The following is a 13,388-nucleotide window of genomic DNA, read 5'->3' on the forward strand; positions in this document are numbered from 1 at the left end:
ATATATATAAAATATATATGTATATAAATAGCTATTCAGCATGCAAAAATTGTAGTGATTTCCAAAATCTGATTACAAAATCCATACCAGTCACACACATGGTCTGCTGAAAGGTTATATGAGATTTTCCTGGTTGAACCATGACCTCCACTTTAGCGGCCTCAGGGCTATCTCACTGCAAGCAGCCACCCTCATCCATCAGCCTCTCTTCATTGGAATGGATTCATCAAAATGCAGAAGTACCTCCCAACTTCCAAATCTGTATTTCAGCTTTTTGCCTTTGCCCATTCGGGAAGCAGAGAGGGGGAAAAAATCCTGCTGTGTATGACTAAAGCTTTGATATTACACTCTTTAGTGGAACCAAACTTCCAGCATCTCCTCTGTGCTGCCATCCCTTGCGACAGCATCACCTAGGAGCTTGGCAGGATGGACGCACCGCAGACCGGAATAGGACACATCCCAGCTTGGTAATGATAGTTTGTTCCAGAAAGAGTGCAGCTTGCTTTCCCATGAGGGACTGTTTCTCACCATGGCTGTTGGCTGAGGGATCCCTCCTTACCTTGCAGGGAAGCTCTATTTGGCAAAACCAGCACTGAAGGAGTCAGGTCAAGATACTTCTACAGTAAGCAATATTAGCAAGTGTATACACTGATTACAGATTTTTACCTGTTCTACAAATATTTGTACACTGTAAAGCCTGACAGGTAATGGGAACTCTTCCCACCCCACAAGTAAGAAAATATTCCTCTATGCCTCCTTTATGCTGAAAACAATTTTTTCCAAGTTAGCTGCAAAAGAAAAAAACATAGCACAAAAGGCGCATTTCAGCTGAATATGAAAGAAATCAAGGACCAGCAAATACAGAAATCGTTTCTGGAAAGTATTAGCGACTTTAAGCTTAAACTTCATAAATATATTGCAATAAGCAAGTGTCAGATGGGAGTCTGAAGACACTGAGTCTGTTCCTAATACTGTAATTAATTTGCTGTTTGGCCTCGGGCGTAACGCTTCATTTCTTTAGTTTCCCACAGCCACAAATGATGGTGGTGTGGGGGGAAGAAGAGATATTCGTGCATCAGTGCCTCCTTCTCTCCGCACCATGGCATGAACCCTGCGCTGTGCTGGGGAGGTACTGGAGAGGCACTGCAGCTCCCTGACCCCACTGCTGAGCCTCCCCGCTGGCCCCTGCGCTCCTACGACTCCATCGCTTCCAAAGGAAGTAGTTTCTACAGCTAAAGAGAGCTAAAGAAGTGCTGCTGCAGCAGTCCTTGAACTATGCAACTGAACAGATCACTTTTTCCTTTCAGTTTGGGGATGCTGTGACTTCATGAACCAAGTACCATGAAAGTGAAGCTCATATATTTCTCACATAGCCAAAACCTGTGTATGGATGTTTAATATTACAAGCAAAAGAAAATGACTAGCTACTTCACTTGTTAGTCATGAAGATGGTTTCTACTGGATCAGCAATGAAGATGTGAGGATTAATTTATTTGGGAGTCAGTAAGAGACTGATGAATCCAGCCCACTGAGACAGGAGATGTAATTCTCTGTGTGTCTGAAGATACAAGCTCTTCACCCACACAAATCCCTCTGGAAATGCACATTTGTCTCACCGAAGTGCAAGTTACCCACAGGTATCAACACTGATTGAACACTGTCCTGGAGCAGTAACGTTGGCTGTGGCATCGCTTGGCCGTCAGAGTCATCCGTCAGTCCAGTTCTCCACAGTCCCCATCCCTGAATGATACTGCAGCGATGATTCCCTCGACAAGGAAAAGCTTTGTGAGTACAGGAATTCGTTCGCCGCGTTTAGGTGCGGAGAGGGGGGTTTTCTCTCACACACAGATGGGTGCACCCTTTCCCTTGGGAAAGATGAAGCAGGAACGCGCTCCCGAACCTGAGACTGGGACAGCTGGTTGTAGACACTGAAGTGGCTGTTACCTGGTGGCTGCGAGCCTTGACCCGTGATGGACGGGAGCCGCGGCATCATGGTGGTGGCAGTGAAATGAGCAGGGAAAGGCTGGTAAGGGACAGTTTCCATTGTCTGAACGCTGTAGCTGGTGTAAGGTGCAACAGAAGTCCACATATTGCAGCTCAAGGGGGGAGGTGGAGGTGGCAAGTCATCGACCGTTGAGACACCAGCAATTTCAGGCCCAGAACTAGAGTACATGCACGCTTCCCTTGGAGTCACCTCACTGCAATAGGAAGGGCTTAACATCTGCTGATCGTACGGAGGTGGGGAACGGAAGTAGTGATCATCTCCTACAGAAGAGGAGGCTTCCAGGTAGGAGCGTTTGCAGGGCAGGTCCAGGTGCCGAGCACTTTCTGCAAGTAGAAAAAAATACACGTTCAGGAGCAGCTCCCAGAGCAATGGTGTTTAACAGCAATCTGCTAAGAGCCTGGAGTGGTTTTATGGAGTCCCCTTAGAAGCTGAGCATGCGATCTGTGACCATTTCACTAAACAACTAGTGCTCTTTTTCAGATTAATCCAGCTAAACCATTTTAGTTTGGAAAGACAATGTACAACATCAAAAAGACATTGTGTTGCAAATGTCAGGCTAATCCCCTTGGCCTCAAAGCCTTCTGGTGACATTTGTCAGGTTAAGTGAGAAAGTTGGGCTACTATTCTCACATCAGAGATTACTTCACGTTCATCCAGATAACAGAGGTCCCTGACACTCTCGCAGTGGTACTCCTGACAAATTCAAGAAGTCTCTTAGAAGGTCTTATCGCAGCCTGCCTTCCTGTCACTACAAAAATGACCATACATTTCCCAGATATCCATGTCAAAAGCTGCAGAAATATTTCCAGATAAAGGGGCCTTTTCCCAGTCATCAGTCTTTCTCCTCAGCTTTACACTGAGCTGTAGCCCCTCTCCTGCACATTACAATGACTGTGGCTGTGTTTACCAGCAGCTTTCTGTTAGTTGTTAGGAGTGTTTTCTGGATGAATTAGTGAATTCATCTGCAGATTAAACATCTGCTAAAACTACACATTTGCCTTGCAGTCCTCATTACTGGTGCTGTTAGATTCTTCATTTGCCCATGATCAGAGGATCCTCACAGCTTAAATAAATTAGCAGCCAATGAGACATGCAAATAGAAGGATTTTTTTTTCTCTGCAAAATTTTTCCGTTTAACTTAAACGATTCCATGATCTCATCTGATGCTGGGCTAAAAGGAAGAGAATGTAGTTACAGCTCACTTAGACTTGAGAACTAGTGGATAAGAAGAAAGGGACGCTTACACCAAGCTAGCATGGTCCCAGTAATCTGCAGACATCAAGAGAATTGCTAATGGCTTTGTCCTGGAATAGTGCTGAATGTCTATAGCTTCATTAATGCTAATGGCAGCGTCAGAATATCTCAGGATAGATAAAGCCTCCTCCAAACACTTATTAATTCATCTGAGTCTATCAGTGGATAACTTTCCAGTGTAGCCTTGTGCCATTTGAATTATGCATTCTGATTTTTTTGAGGTGGGTCTCTTGACTTAGAGTCTGAATTGTTTTCTATGGGACCAAACCACTAATTACTGCCCCAAAACCCAGCCCTTGGACCCTGACCCTCCAAAACACTTTGATCCACATCAGTATCTTTGAAGATCAAGGCCTGAGAGACCAATCCAAAACAAACTAGAATTAGCAGTAAGCTTTCAGTGCTCATGCTCCTAGGTTTATTTGCTGTAATATTTATTTAGCTGTAAACTCAAGTTACCTCTTCTTTTTAAGCAGTGATAGAAGAGCCCTGAATCTCTCTGTGCTGTGAAGGTGTTGAGTGGCAGATCTTGAGTATCTGAAGCTGCAAATTGCATGTGAGCACCGTTCTCATACTGATAATGTTGAAGAGTCTGGTGATTCGTGTGAAGTGGGTTAACATCTGGCTTTGTTGAAAGTTGGCCATGACTGGACACCAGCCTCTGCCTCATGATGCTTTTGGAAATTACTGGATATTCTTTGCTGAAAGAGGTGAGAAAAAATATTACCAGATACATAGCAATCAGCATTAATAGAAAGATGAAATAATAGTTTGGCTTCACTGGAGCATCTCCATCCAGTGTCTTCAAAACTCTTTGCCAAATGTGATGAACTCATATTCACTGCATTCTGCTGGGTGGGGGCAAGTATTAAGATAACACGCAGAGTGTGTCACTGAATTACAGGAAGAGCTTTTCAGGGGTATATATGGCATTGAAAGCCCTAATGCCCTCAAGCACGAACAAATGTGGTGCCCCGTTGCATAGGTACTTTATACTTCTCCAGAGAGGTTCAGCACATTAGTAGCAGAATAAGGATTAAAGCTCTGCTGTAAGGCTGTATTTCTGCACAGGGCACAGGGCTCAAGGGTGTGTGTCAGACACTGCCTGTCTATACATGCTGCTTAGGTTCAGGGCACCCACACATACACATGAGCACAAGAGGTGCACTGCAGCAGCTCCCTGATCCCGATGAGCAGGCCACCCCACTAAGCACGTTCTTGCCATCATCCCTCCTGCCCACCACCCCTCCTCACACCCCTCAGCTGTACCTTTGCAGCCGCGCCACACGCAGGTCACTGTCGTCGCTCCCCCTGAATCCCTTGGCAAAAGGATTGTTCTCAATCTTCAGCTGGGTTATCTTTAAAAGAATGAAACCAAGCAGAAAGCATTTGAAAATAGATCAGGTCAAAAGATGCAGCAGCAGGTGTGAGGCTGGAGGTCTCCACATGTCCTGTCCTGTGTGACACTCCGTGAAATGAAGAGTCCACAAGAGTTTCAGCCATTTAAAGATGTAGTGGCAGAGATGGTGCCTCTGCCTTCAGCACTGAGAGTGAAACTGAGCTGTGAAGTTCAGTGCTAAATCTTGCAGAAGCAGCTTTTCAGTCTTATTCTGGGTGCTGTGTTCTTATTCTGGGCTCTTGTTAGAGAGAATATATTTGTCTGATTTAAAAGTAAGTCTCCTATGTTTCATGTTAGAAAGCCCTGTTCCTTATGGTGTGGCTCTCCCTCATTTCCATAACAATTTCATATATCTTTATGTCCGTCATTCAGTCATTTTTCCTCTGTGAAACGAGTAATAACTCAAATAGTGCTTTATCTTTAGGCAAGAGAAAGCTGCTGTGTTTTTACAAGAAGTGTCTTCCCCCACCAAGAGCTACAGTGTATTAAAAGGGTCAAAATGCCTTAAAATTGACTTAGTGTAGACTTAATTTTGATGGAGCTCAGCTTTTGTAAGAAAGCTATGAAGGATCTGCCATTTCATGAAAATTCTGTTAAACATAATCATGTGTGAAATTTCCTTTAGAATATTCACTAGTTTCTCTATCTTACAGCCCCAGTAAATAGAGTTTTCCCTTGCCAATCCTGCCACCTCATCCCTTCCCTTTACAAGGCAGGCACATACCAAAGCCATGCAATGGTCAGGAATGCTGGGAAGAGGTAGTTGTCCAGTGGAACGTGAAAATAATCCATCTCTTTAACAAAGGATTTTGTAAAGACAAGAATGTAGTGACCGAGATCACCTAGAGGGCTTCAGAAGCCAGAACAGCACCAGAACATTCATAGGGACACAGGAACTCCGAAAAATATCCCTTGTCCACCTCCTGTACATGTGTCTGTGTACAAACATATTGCTAAGACCCTTTGACAGTAAGGTTATAGACAGGTCTAACACATGTCATGGACAGAACCAGGTCTTAGTAATGTGTTTCCCTACTAAGGGGCACCAGTGGGCAGAATCATCTCCTTGGGCATCCAGCCATGAAAAGACCTTTTCCAGGAGGTGGCGAGGTGACAGCATGGCAGGACACTGGTGGGGAGGTGAGGACGTGTGTCTCTCTGCAGACCCACTGCCCTTGGGTCCCCTCTCTGTCTGAGGCAGCACAGCCCTGCTCTCCCCTGCTAGCCAGCCACAGGCTTGCACCAGCCTGCATGTGATTTCAGCGGTGAGGATAACAAGCAAGTTCTGCATTTGGATGGATTTGCAAGAGGGTTGCTACAAAAAATATCCCTTACCAAAAAACTCCTGAGAAAACAGCTGGCCAGTGTCTGCGATAGAGAAGGAAGGTGGTGACGTGAATTTAACCAGCCTCAAGGGCTCAAGGTTTTCCTCTCTTCTCCTGCAGCCTGCAGTGGTTTCAGGGTAGCTCCCAATCATCTGATAAACCACAAGAAGCGTAGAGCCCTTCCTAACCCACAGCCTGACATCAGGTTTGTACATTATAATTTAGTTTTGTTATTTAGTGACTGAGGTTTTCCTCTGACATGAGCAGAATCAGGGCTTCAGTACCTCCTTGTCACCTTCCCCTAGCTTCATCCAACTCAGGAGGGAGTTTTGAGTAAACTATCCTCACTGACCTGTACTCAGGGGTAGCTTCTGTCACCAGCTTTCCATCTCCAGGAGCCCACAGTCAGCGCTGTAACCAAGACTCACTTTTTGTTTAGAAAGACAATTATTCACTTCTTGCAAGCTGGATATTTCTGAGCTTAAAACACTTCAGTGGTTTGTTTCTTCTAAAAGATACCCAGACCAGGTTTTAAATTGTTAATGCCTAAGGGAAATAGGTAAAACCATTCAGATATTGCTCTGAGGTTGTGATTTTCTTGAGACTGCAGTGAGGTTCTGGTGAGAGCTTCTGCCTCCCGCTCCTCTGCGCTGGGCAGCATCCAACCCTCCCACCTGCAGGTCACAGAGCAAAAGCTGGGCAGCACAAGGCAGCTCCTGCTGGGATCTTCACAAAAGAATTAGGGCTTGTCTGGGCTTTTTCCCTAATTCTGCCAGGTCCGCTCTGTGCTGCCACCCAGCTACCAGCCTCCCTCCAGCAGTGCTTGTATGGCAATGGCAGTGGAAGTATTAAGTTTATGAAGCACTTTGGGAACTTTAGGTATGAAAGGCACTATTGACATTTTAAGTAGGTATTAAATAAGCTCTTTTGAGCCTTTTTGGTTAGCCGTGTTTGGGCAACTGGTCATTTTACACCAACAGCTACAACTCTTCAAACAGGATTCACTCCAGTGTCCGAACAGGTACTCCTGGGGTTTTTTCCCCCCATAACACACACATCCATATTTCTGCTCTGAGTCTTTTAACGGGCTTACTAATTGCAAACTCTTGCAAGGATTCTATTCTTCAAGCATCAAAGGGCATATGGGCATCCTGCTTGGGAGGAAAAGGTCTGGTCGGATTACTGGGGAGGAAGAATTTCACATATGTTCCTGTTCCTGTAGTATTTTCCTATGAATGTGTATAGAAGGAGCCGATACAGTAACACATGGCAGATTTCACATTCAGAGAGCTCCAGCACTGCTACTTTATTCAGCACCTTTATGAATCCTGATTCTCCAATTAATCCTCCTGCAGTTGGACTTCACCATTAGGAAAACTGCAGGGGAAGCAGGAGCTTGTGCAAAGGCAGGAAAATCAGTAGCAGGATTGAAAAAGGAGCCATGCCATCCCCTGCCTGTCATCCTCTCCTCTCCCTGCCTTGGTGACAGATCACCTGCTGTCACGGGGAGGTGATAATTAAATGTCACATTGCTGGTCATCCTGCTAGTAGCCTGGGTTGATAAAATCATCAGACAGAACCCTACCTACTGCTGCTGCTACTGACATGCTCAAAGAGAGAAGCCAAACCCTACAACACATGGGTATCTGTGACACACCCCCAAAGCACAGAACCGAGCCGTTGTACTCTATATCCCCCCAAAACAAACCTAAATCCCCTCCTGCCTTCATGTGCTAACCACAGAGCAGGCTCTTAGCTGCATTTTTATGGTTACGTTCCTCGTATGTCCCACTAAATACACATACTATAATTACTTTTCACTGTAGATTTATGAGCACGATTTACTAGTCATTATTAGATTTGCTCGCTGTTTTGAATGACATTTTAGCGCTTATGAGCACGCCAATTCATTAGTGTTTGGACTCGCAGGGTTTGCCAAGATATTGTTAAGCCAGCGATGTCCATGCTGATCCTTAAATGCATCCTCTGGCTCATCCCTCTTCCTTAATGCTGGGATGGAAACTTTTCTTCTAAAGCAGGCATTCTGCTGCACAATAGTAACATAGCAGGCTCCCCCCCTCCCTACAAGCAAACAGATCCCATTCATCAAAGCACAGCACTGGTGTGCCGCAGCAATTTGAAAGATCATTTTGCAGCTATTGACAGCAAAAGCCCATGAAGAGAAATTAAGCAATTTTAGCCCAAAAAGCAGCGTACCTTGTGATTCTGGTAGGAGGTCACTGATATAAAGGATGTCTCTGGAAAAACGTGGGTGCAGAAGGCTGTGTTCTTTGACCCAAAAGCGTTGTTCTCATCCGCCTTCACAATATGCAGTCGTGGTTGGTATTTATGCATTGAATTAAGAATTATCTGAAAAACAATTGATGCTAAAGTGAGAAATTCAATTCAAAGAAAAAGAAAAAAAAGAGACAAGCCATAGCTATTGGACACAATATTTTTACTAGCAGGACACAAAAGCTCACTAGTGCTCAGCTTTAGCTTTGCTTTCAAATTAGAGGGGAAAATTACATTATATAAATGCACAGAAACCAAGACAGAAAAGGTATCTGCTGCTCTGGCAAGCAGCACTGAACTTAAAGCTTTCCTGGTAAACCCTCATTTTCTCACTGCTATTGGATAGAGTCAGTCTGGGTGGAAAAAAAGTCATAAAGTTGTTTTCCCAGCTCGTGCTGAAGCTGTACAATATAATTCACCAGCAGTCTGGTCCGTAAAGAATCCTAATAAATACTTTACTGAGCTGAAAAATACACAGTTTATCAGGGGCAAAAAAATCACAGAAACCACAGGGAGGAGAAAAGAAGGAAAAAAAAGCCAGTTATTTTTATCTGCTGGTAAAAGAAAACTACAAAAGAGCAGATTTTTTTCCCCCCTCCTGTTTGTGGAGTGGCTCCGTGTGGGTGGCTGGGTCCCCACACCTCTCAGGGCTCCTCAACAGAGCATTAGAGGCCAAGTGGGGCTGCCCATCCCAGCACTGATCTTCCACAAAGAAGGACGTGCCCAAATGCTACAGAAAAATATGGCTTTAAGAAATGGAGCTTCTTTTAAGAACTGGGATGGTTTTAAGAAAAGCTTTTGTTCCTTTTACCAGGCAAAGAAGAAATAACGCTTTCTTGTTTTCTTTGCATAACCCTTTTCAATGTCTTCTTTCCTCTCCTAAATTGGGAGTGTGTCCTCCCCAGGCCCAGCTGGTCTTACAGACAAGTTGATCTCCAGCCAGGCTGACACCCTGGTGCCCAAAGCATCTGGCAAGGTCATGTCCGTTCCTGATGGAGACACAGGCAAAGGGCCAAGTAGAGAAGACTGCAAAGGGTGATGTTTTCAACTTGTGGTAAATAAAAGGGGAGATGGATGTACAGAATGCATCACTTTACACTACTTGTGGATTTAGCCAATTTTAAATGAGAATTACCAAGAAACAGAAGACATTTGCTGTGTGGTTGGCTTTTGTGTCAGGAACCCTTTCTATTTGGTGCCTGCCCATGCCGAGGAGAGCTCACAGCGACGGCGCTGCTCTGTGTGCTCCGGCTGGGACAGGAGGTAACGTACGGAGCTTGTGCTCTTTAAGTCCCTTCGTCTGGCTACACGTAACTCTGCCCACAGTAGCTGGCTGCATTATATACCACTTAAATGCAATTTTTATTGTTGACATTTTCCAGACAACCCTCCCTGCTCCCCAAGAGAGAGAATGAGGAATTTTTGGCATTTTATCAGCTTTGCATCAAGTCTCTTAACCACTTTGTGGCTGTTGATGTGCAGGGTGTAGAGCTGAGAGGGTCGGCTCAGGTTTTCAGTTGGGGCCTTTTCTCTGCTTTCATGTATCAGCCACTTGTAAAACAAAGCCAAGATGAATAAAGCCAGAGAGCTGAGACTTACATAAGAGGCATTTTCGTTTTCAGTAATTAAGAGTTGAGCCAAGCTGATAAATAATGGTCATCTGGAGCAGAAGCTGGGGTGTGCCTATCTCAAACTGCCCAGGTCTAGCAAGGACGGGTGACTTGTTCCCAGAGTCAGAGCAAGTCAACAGCAGGATGAAGAAAACAGTTTTAAACCGAGATTTCCAAAGGGAAAATTAGGAGCTCAAGTTTCAATACACTTTGGATGAATAGTCTGTACTCCCCATCCAAAGTGGTATCCACTGGGCTATAATGAAAAATTTTATTTTCATTATAGCTGTAAATTTTTATTATTTTTTTTAAATAACATCCTCAAACTCCAGGAGTCCAAACAATTTCCAAAATTAACAGGGTACTACTTTGGGGAACCTGAAAGAATCATTTAGGAAAGAATTTTTGGCAGATGCTCAAGGTTACACTTGTGGCTGCAAACCTGCCTAGAGGTTCGTCGTGAACTGCTTGATATGTGCTGGATATTGGTGTACGGGAGAGAAAAAACCTAAATGGCTTAAGTTAGCCACTGTGTTTACCAGGTTGGGCATTTCTGCCCCTTGCACCAAAGTGAGTATTTGCTCACATGTCTCAGTGTAAGTACCCACTGGAAAGTGCTGAACTTCTTTAAGTGCACGACCATGAAAGGACGCCTCCTTGAGTTGTGCTAGATCAAAGCCTAACAGCCATCACTGAGCACAAAACATGATTGATAGACGTGAGAATTGCAGAGCCCTGAGGTTAACCAAGTCAGTGTCCGCAGACACGGATGGGGAATAGCTTCTGGTAAAGCAAAGCCCCAAAAAAATACACCATTCTCATATAATGGAAGAAAAAAACCTGTCAGCTATTTGGCAGAGCAGTCAGCACGTCAGACTGGGGGTGAAAATGGGAAGTCATGGTGCTATTTCAGACACTTCCCTGTGATCCCTGCCAGCTGCACAGGTGATTTCTCACATCTTTTTCAGAGAGGAGCAACCACTCCGCATACTCACAGCCAACATTTCACAGAGACTGTGTCTGCAGCCACATCCTCCTTGTGCTTGGTGTAAGCCTTGTGCATCCAAACCCCCTACAAATCATTCAAAAAAGCCTCTCAATCCTCAGCTGCAAAACACTGCCTGTGCAAAGTGAAACGCCAGTAATTCAAGCTAAATAGTTTTGAAGGCTGCTGTGGAAAACTGGTCACTGGCTAAAAATACACAAAGCAAAAGTAAATTCCACTCCGATGACGAACATCAGGGGAAAGATTAAGTTAAAGAATTGTGTCAAAAATGAGAAGTATTTTAATTGACAGGACAGAGCTGCTGGGCACTGCCGGGCAGGCAGGGCCTCAGCAGCAGGGCACAAGGTGATGTAGGAGCTCTCAGTCTCAGACAGGATGCTAAAACAGTAACTTCATCTTCTCCCACACTTACCTTTTTCACTGTGAGGGCACAGGGAAATTAAGCCACTCTCAAACACTGCCACACTCATTCTTAAATTGGTTTGGTACAAAATGTAGGTAGTGTGAAATAGGCTAGCTACTAAAAAAGAAATGGTGCTTGCCTTATCTTGCTGCTGAAAATAGTTACTGGTGTGTTGGTTAGAGGGGAATTTTAATGTGATAGAGGGCAAGGATACAAAATCAGTAAGGGAAATTGGAAAACAGTGTTTTTTGGGCAGCACTGAGGCACACCGGCTTAGTAGCAAAGCCTTTCTCTGCAACTTGGTGAGCTTGTCTATCTGCCTTATGAAAGAAACAGCTCAGCTTACATGAAATGGCAGCATATTTAGATGTCTAATAAATACATTTTCTTCTGTATTAAAAACAAAACAAAACACAAAAAAAAAACCCCAAAAAAAACCCAACCAAAAAAACCCAAAACCCAAAACCAGATGTCCCAACCATAATCCTCAAATTAGATGGATAACCGCAAGTTTAGGAAGTGGACATCTCAACCTAGGCACCCGTGGGGAAAGCATCTTCCACCACTGCCATCCAAGTGCTCTCACTGCCTGGAAAACACACACTTTCAAGAAACAAAATGGCTGTTAAAAAATGTGGTTAATGTCAACCTTCATCTTTACGAGCATCAGTGTGGATGGCATCAAATGGCTGTGACTAACCACCTCCACTGCTTCGGCGCCCCAGTGGCGGGGACCCTGCTCGAGCTGTGCCAGGTAAGACCCAAACAGCTCCTCTATCATCTGATAAAAATTTTACATCTCTTGCCTTCCAAGGTGGTCACAGCACTGCTCAGCCTGAAGCAGACAGGGATGCCTCCCCCTGCCCATGCACCGCTCTGCAGTGAAGTAGAACTGCATTGCTCTGGCCAGAGAGGACCCAAAGCGGATCTCGAGGGTGATGTCACTTCTACCCCCTCGATGTTGCACGTGCAGACCAGATTGCAGCGAGATGAACTCCAAAGGCAAATGTGAGCTTACACAAACATCTTTTTTTAACCTCCCCATCTCCCTTCTTTGTGCTGATCACACAGTTGGCAGCCGGGACTTCTAATAGAGCTCCACTTCTTTATTTTTTTGGCATTCCCCAGTCAGCAACAAATGTCAAAAAAAAAAGGTGTCATTTGCTCCTTCCATTTAATTTTGCTTAGGAAAACATACTCCTTTAGCATCTAATCTCACACATTCCTGAGTAATGTCAGCTTCAGGGCTTGAAGACATTTGCCACTTTTCAGGATCAGGCCCAGAAGCTTAGTGGGGTAATGGTACCACATCACTTGACACAATGCAAACTTGCCTTGAAATCACCAGTAAAATGTATTTACTTTCATATGAAATTTGGGGAGTTGATTTAAGAGCACTCCCTGTTTCACCAAGGTATCAAATGTCATATGATGCAGTGGTTGTTATGGCAACAACCTTTTTTATATTTAATAGTAAATGGCTACAAAAAAGCCACATAATTTTATGGTTGCTCCCAAGGGATCACATAACTAATGTAAAATCTCTCGTTTTAATATATTTTCTGCTTCTTTCTCCATTCCTTCTATTCTTTCAAAGTGAAAAAGCCTTTGAGCTGAGGCTGGCCCTTGTCCCACAGTGGGAAAATGAGCATGGACATGAAGGACCAGAACAAAAACACAACGTTTCAGTCTCCCATGTGAAAAAAAAAGAGTATGATACTCAACAAGGCTCTTCCAGAATCACAACCACTGCTGCAGTTTATCTCTTAGTATTTAAAGCATTTAATGGTTATCAGCCATCCCAAACCTAACTTTTATTTATGAAGTAGATAGTACAGGAGTTGCCCCACATGTGCTGCCCAGGATGCAGGCAACATCTCCAGGGGAGAGTTGGTGGGAGCGCAACACTCACTGCATCTACCTCAGGAGCTCACAGAGATGCATTACTTCAAAATAAGCAATTAAACTCATAGAATCATTTAGGTTGGAAAGCATCATAAAATGGTTTGTGTTGGAAGGGATCTTAAAGCTCATCCAATTCCAATCCCCTGCCACAAACAGGAACATCCTCTACTACAGCAAGTTGCTCCA

At 44.3% G+C, this 13,388-nt stretch overlaps 1 protein-coding gene across 1 annotated transcript; it reads right to left on the minus strand.

Annotated features, from left to right (window-relative positions):
* Positions 1–1,705: 1,705 nt before the first annotated feature.
* TBX4 (T-box 4) lies at positions 1,706–9,259 on the minus strand. The gene is made up of 5 exons (XM_010024650.1): positions 9,200–9,259; positions 8,201–8,353; positions 4,529–4,617; positions 3,719–3,960; positions 1,706–2,328 (listed from the first exon to the last, which is right to left on the minus strand). Exons 1-5 carry the CDS (start codon positions 9,257–9,259, stop codon positions 1,706–1,708), a joined length of 1,167 nt encoding a protein of 388 aa, XP_010022952.1.
* Between the last annotated feature and the right edge of the window lie 4,129 nt (positions 9,260–13,388).

The sequence above is a fragment of the Nestor notabilis genome, unplaced genomic scaffold, assembly GCF_000696875.1.
Source record: "Nestor notabilis isolate BGI_N333 unplaced genomic scaffold, ASM69687v1 scaffold32741, whole genome shotgun sequence".
Lineage (NCBI taxonomy): Eukaryota > Metazoa > Chordata > Aves > Psittaciformes > Psittacidae > Nestor > Nestor notabilis.

Excerpts from the sequence above, each read along its gene's own strand:
- TBX4 (XM_010024650.1), bottom strand. The coding sequence starts at position 9,259 with ATGACCTTGCCAGATGCTTTGGGCACCAGGGTGTCAGCCTGGCTGGAG. Across the intron at positions 8,354-9,199 it reads GGCTGGAGATCAACTTGTCT|ATAATTCTTAATTCAATGCA; the intron begins GTAAGACCAGCT and ends ATTGTTTTTCAG. Across the intron at positions 4,618-8,200 it reads CCTCCTACCAGAATCACAAG|ATAACCCAGCTGAAGATTGA; the intron begins GTACGCTGCTTT and ends ATTCTTTTAAAG.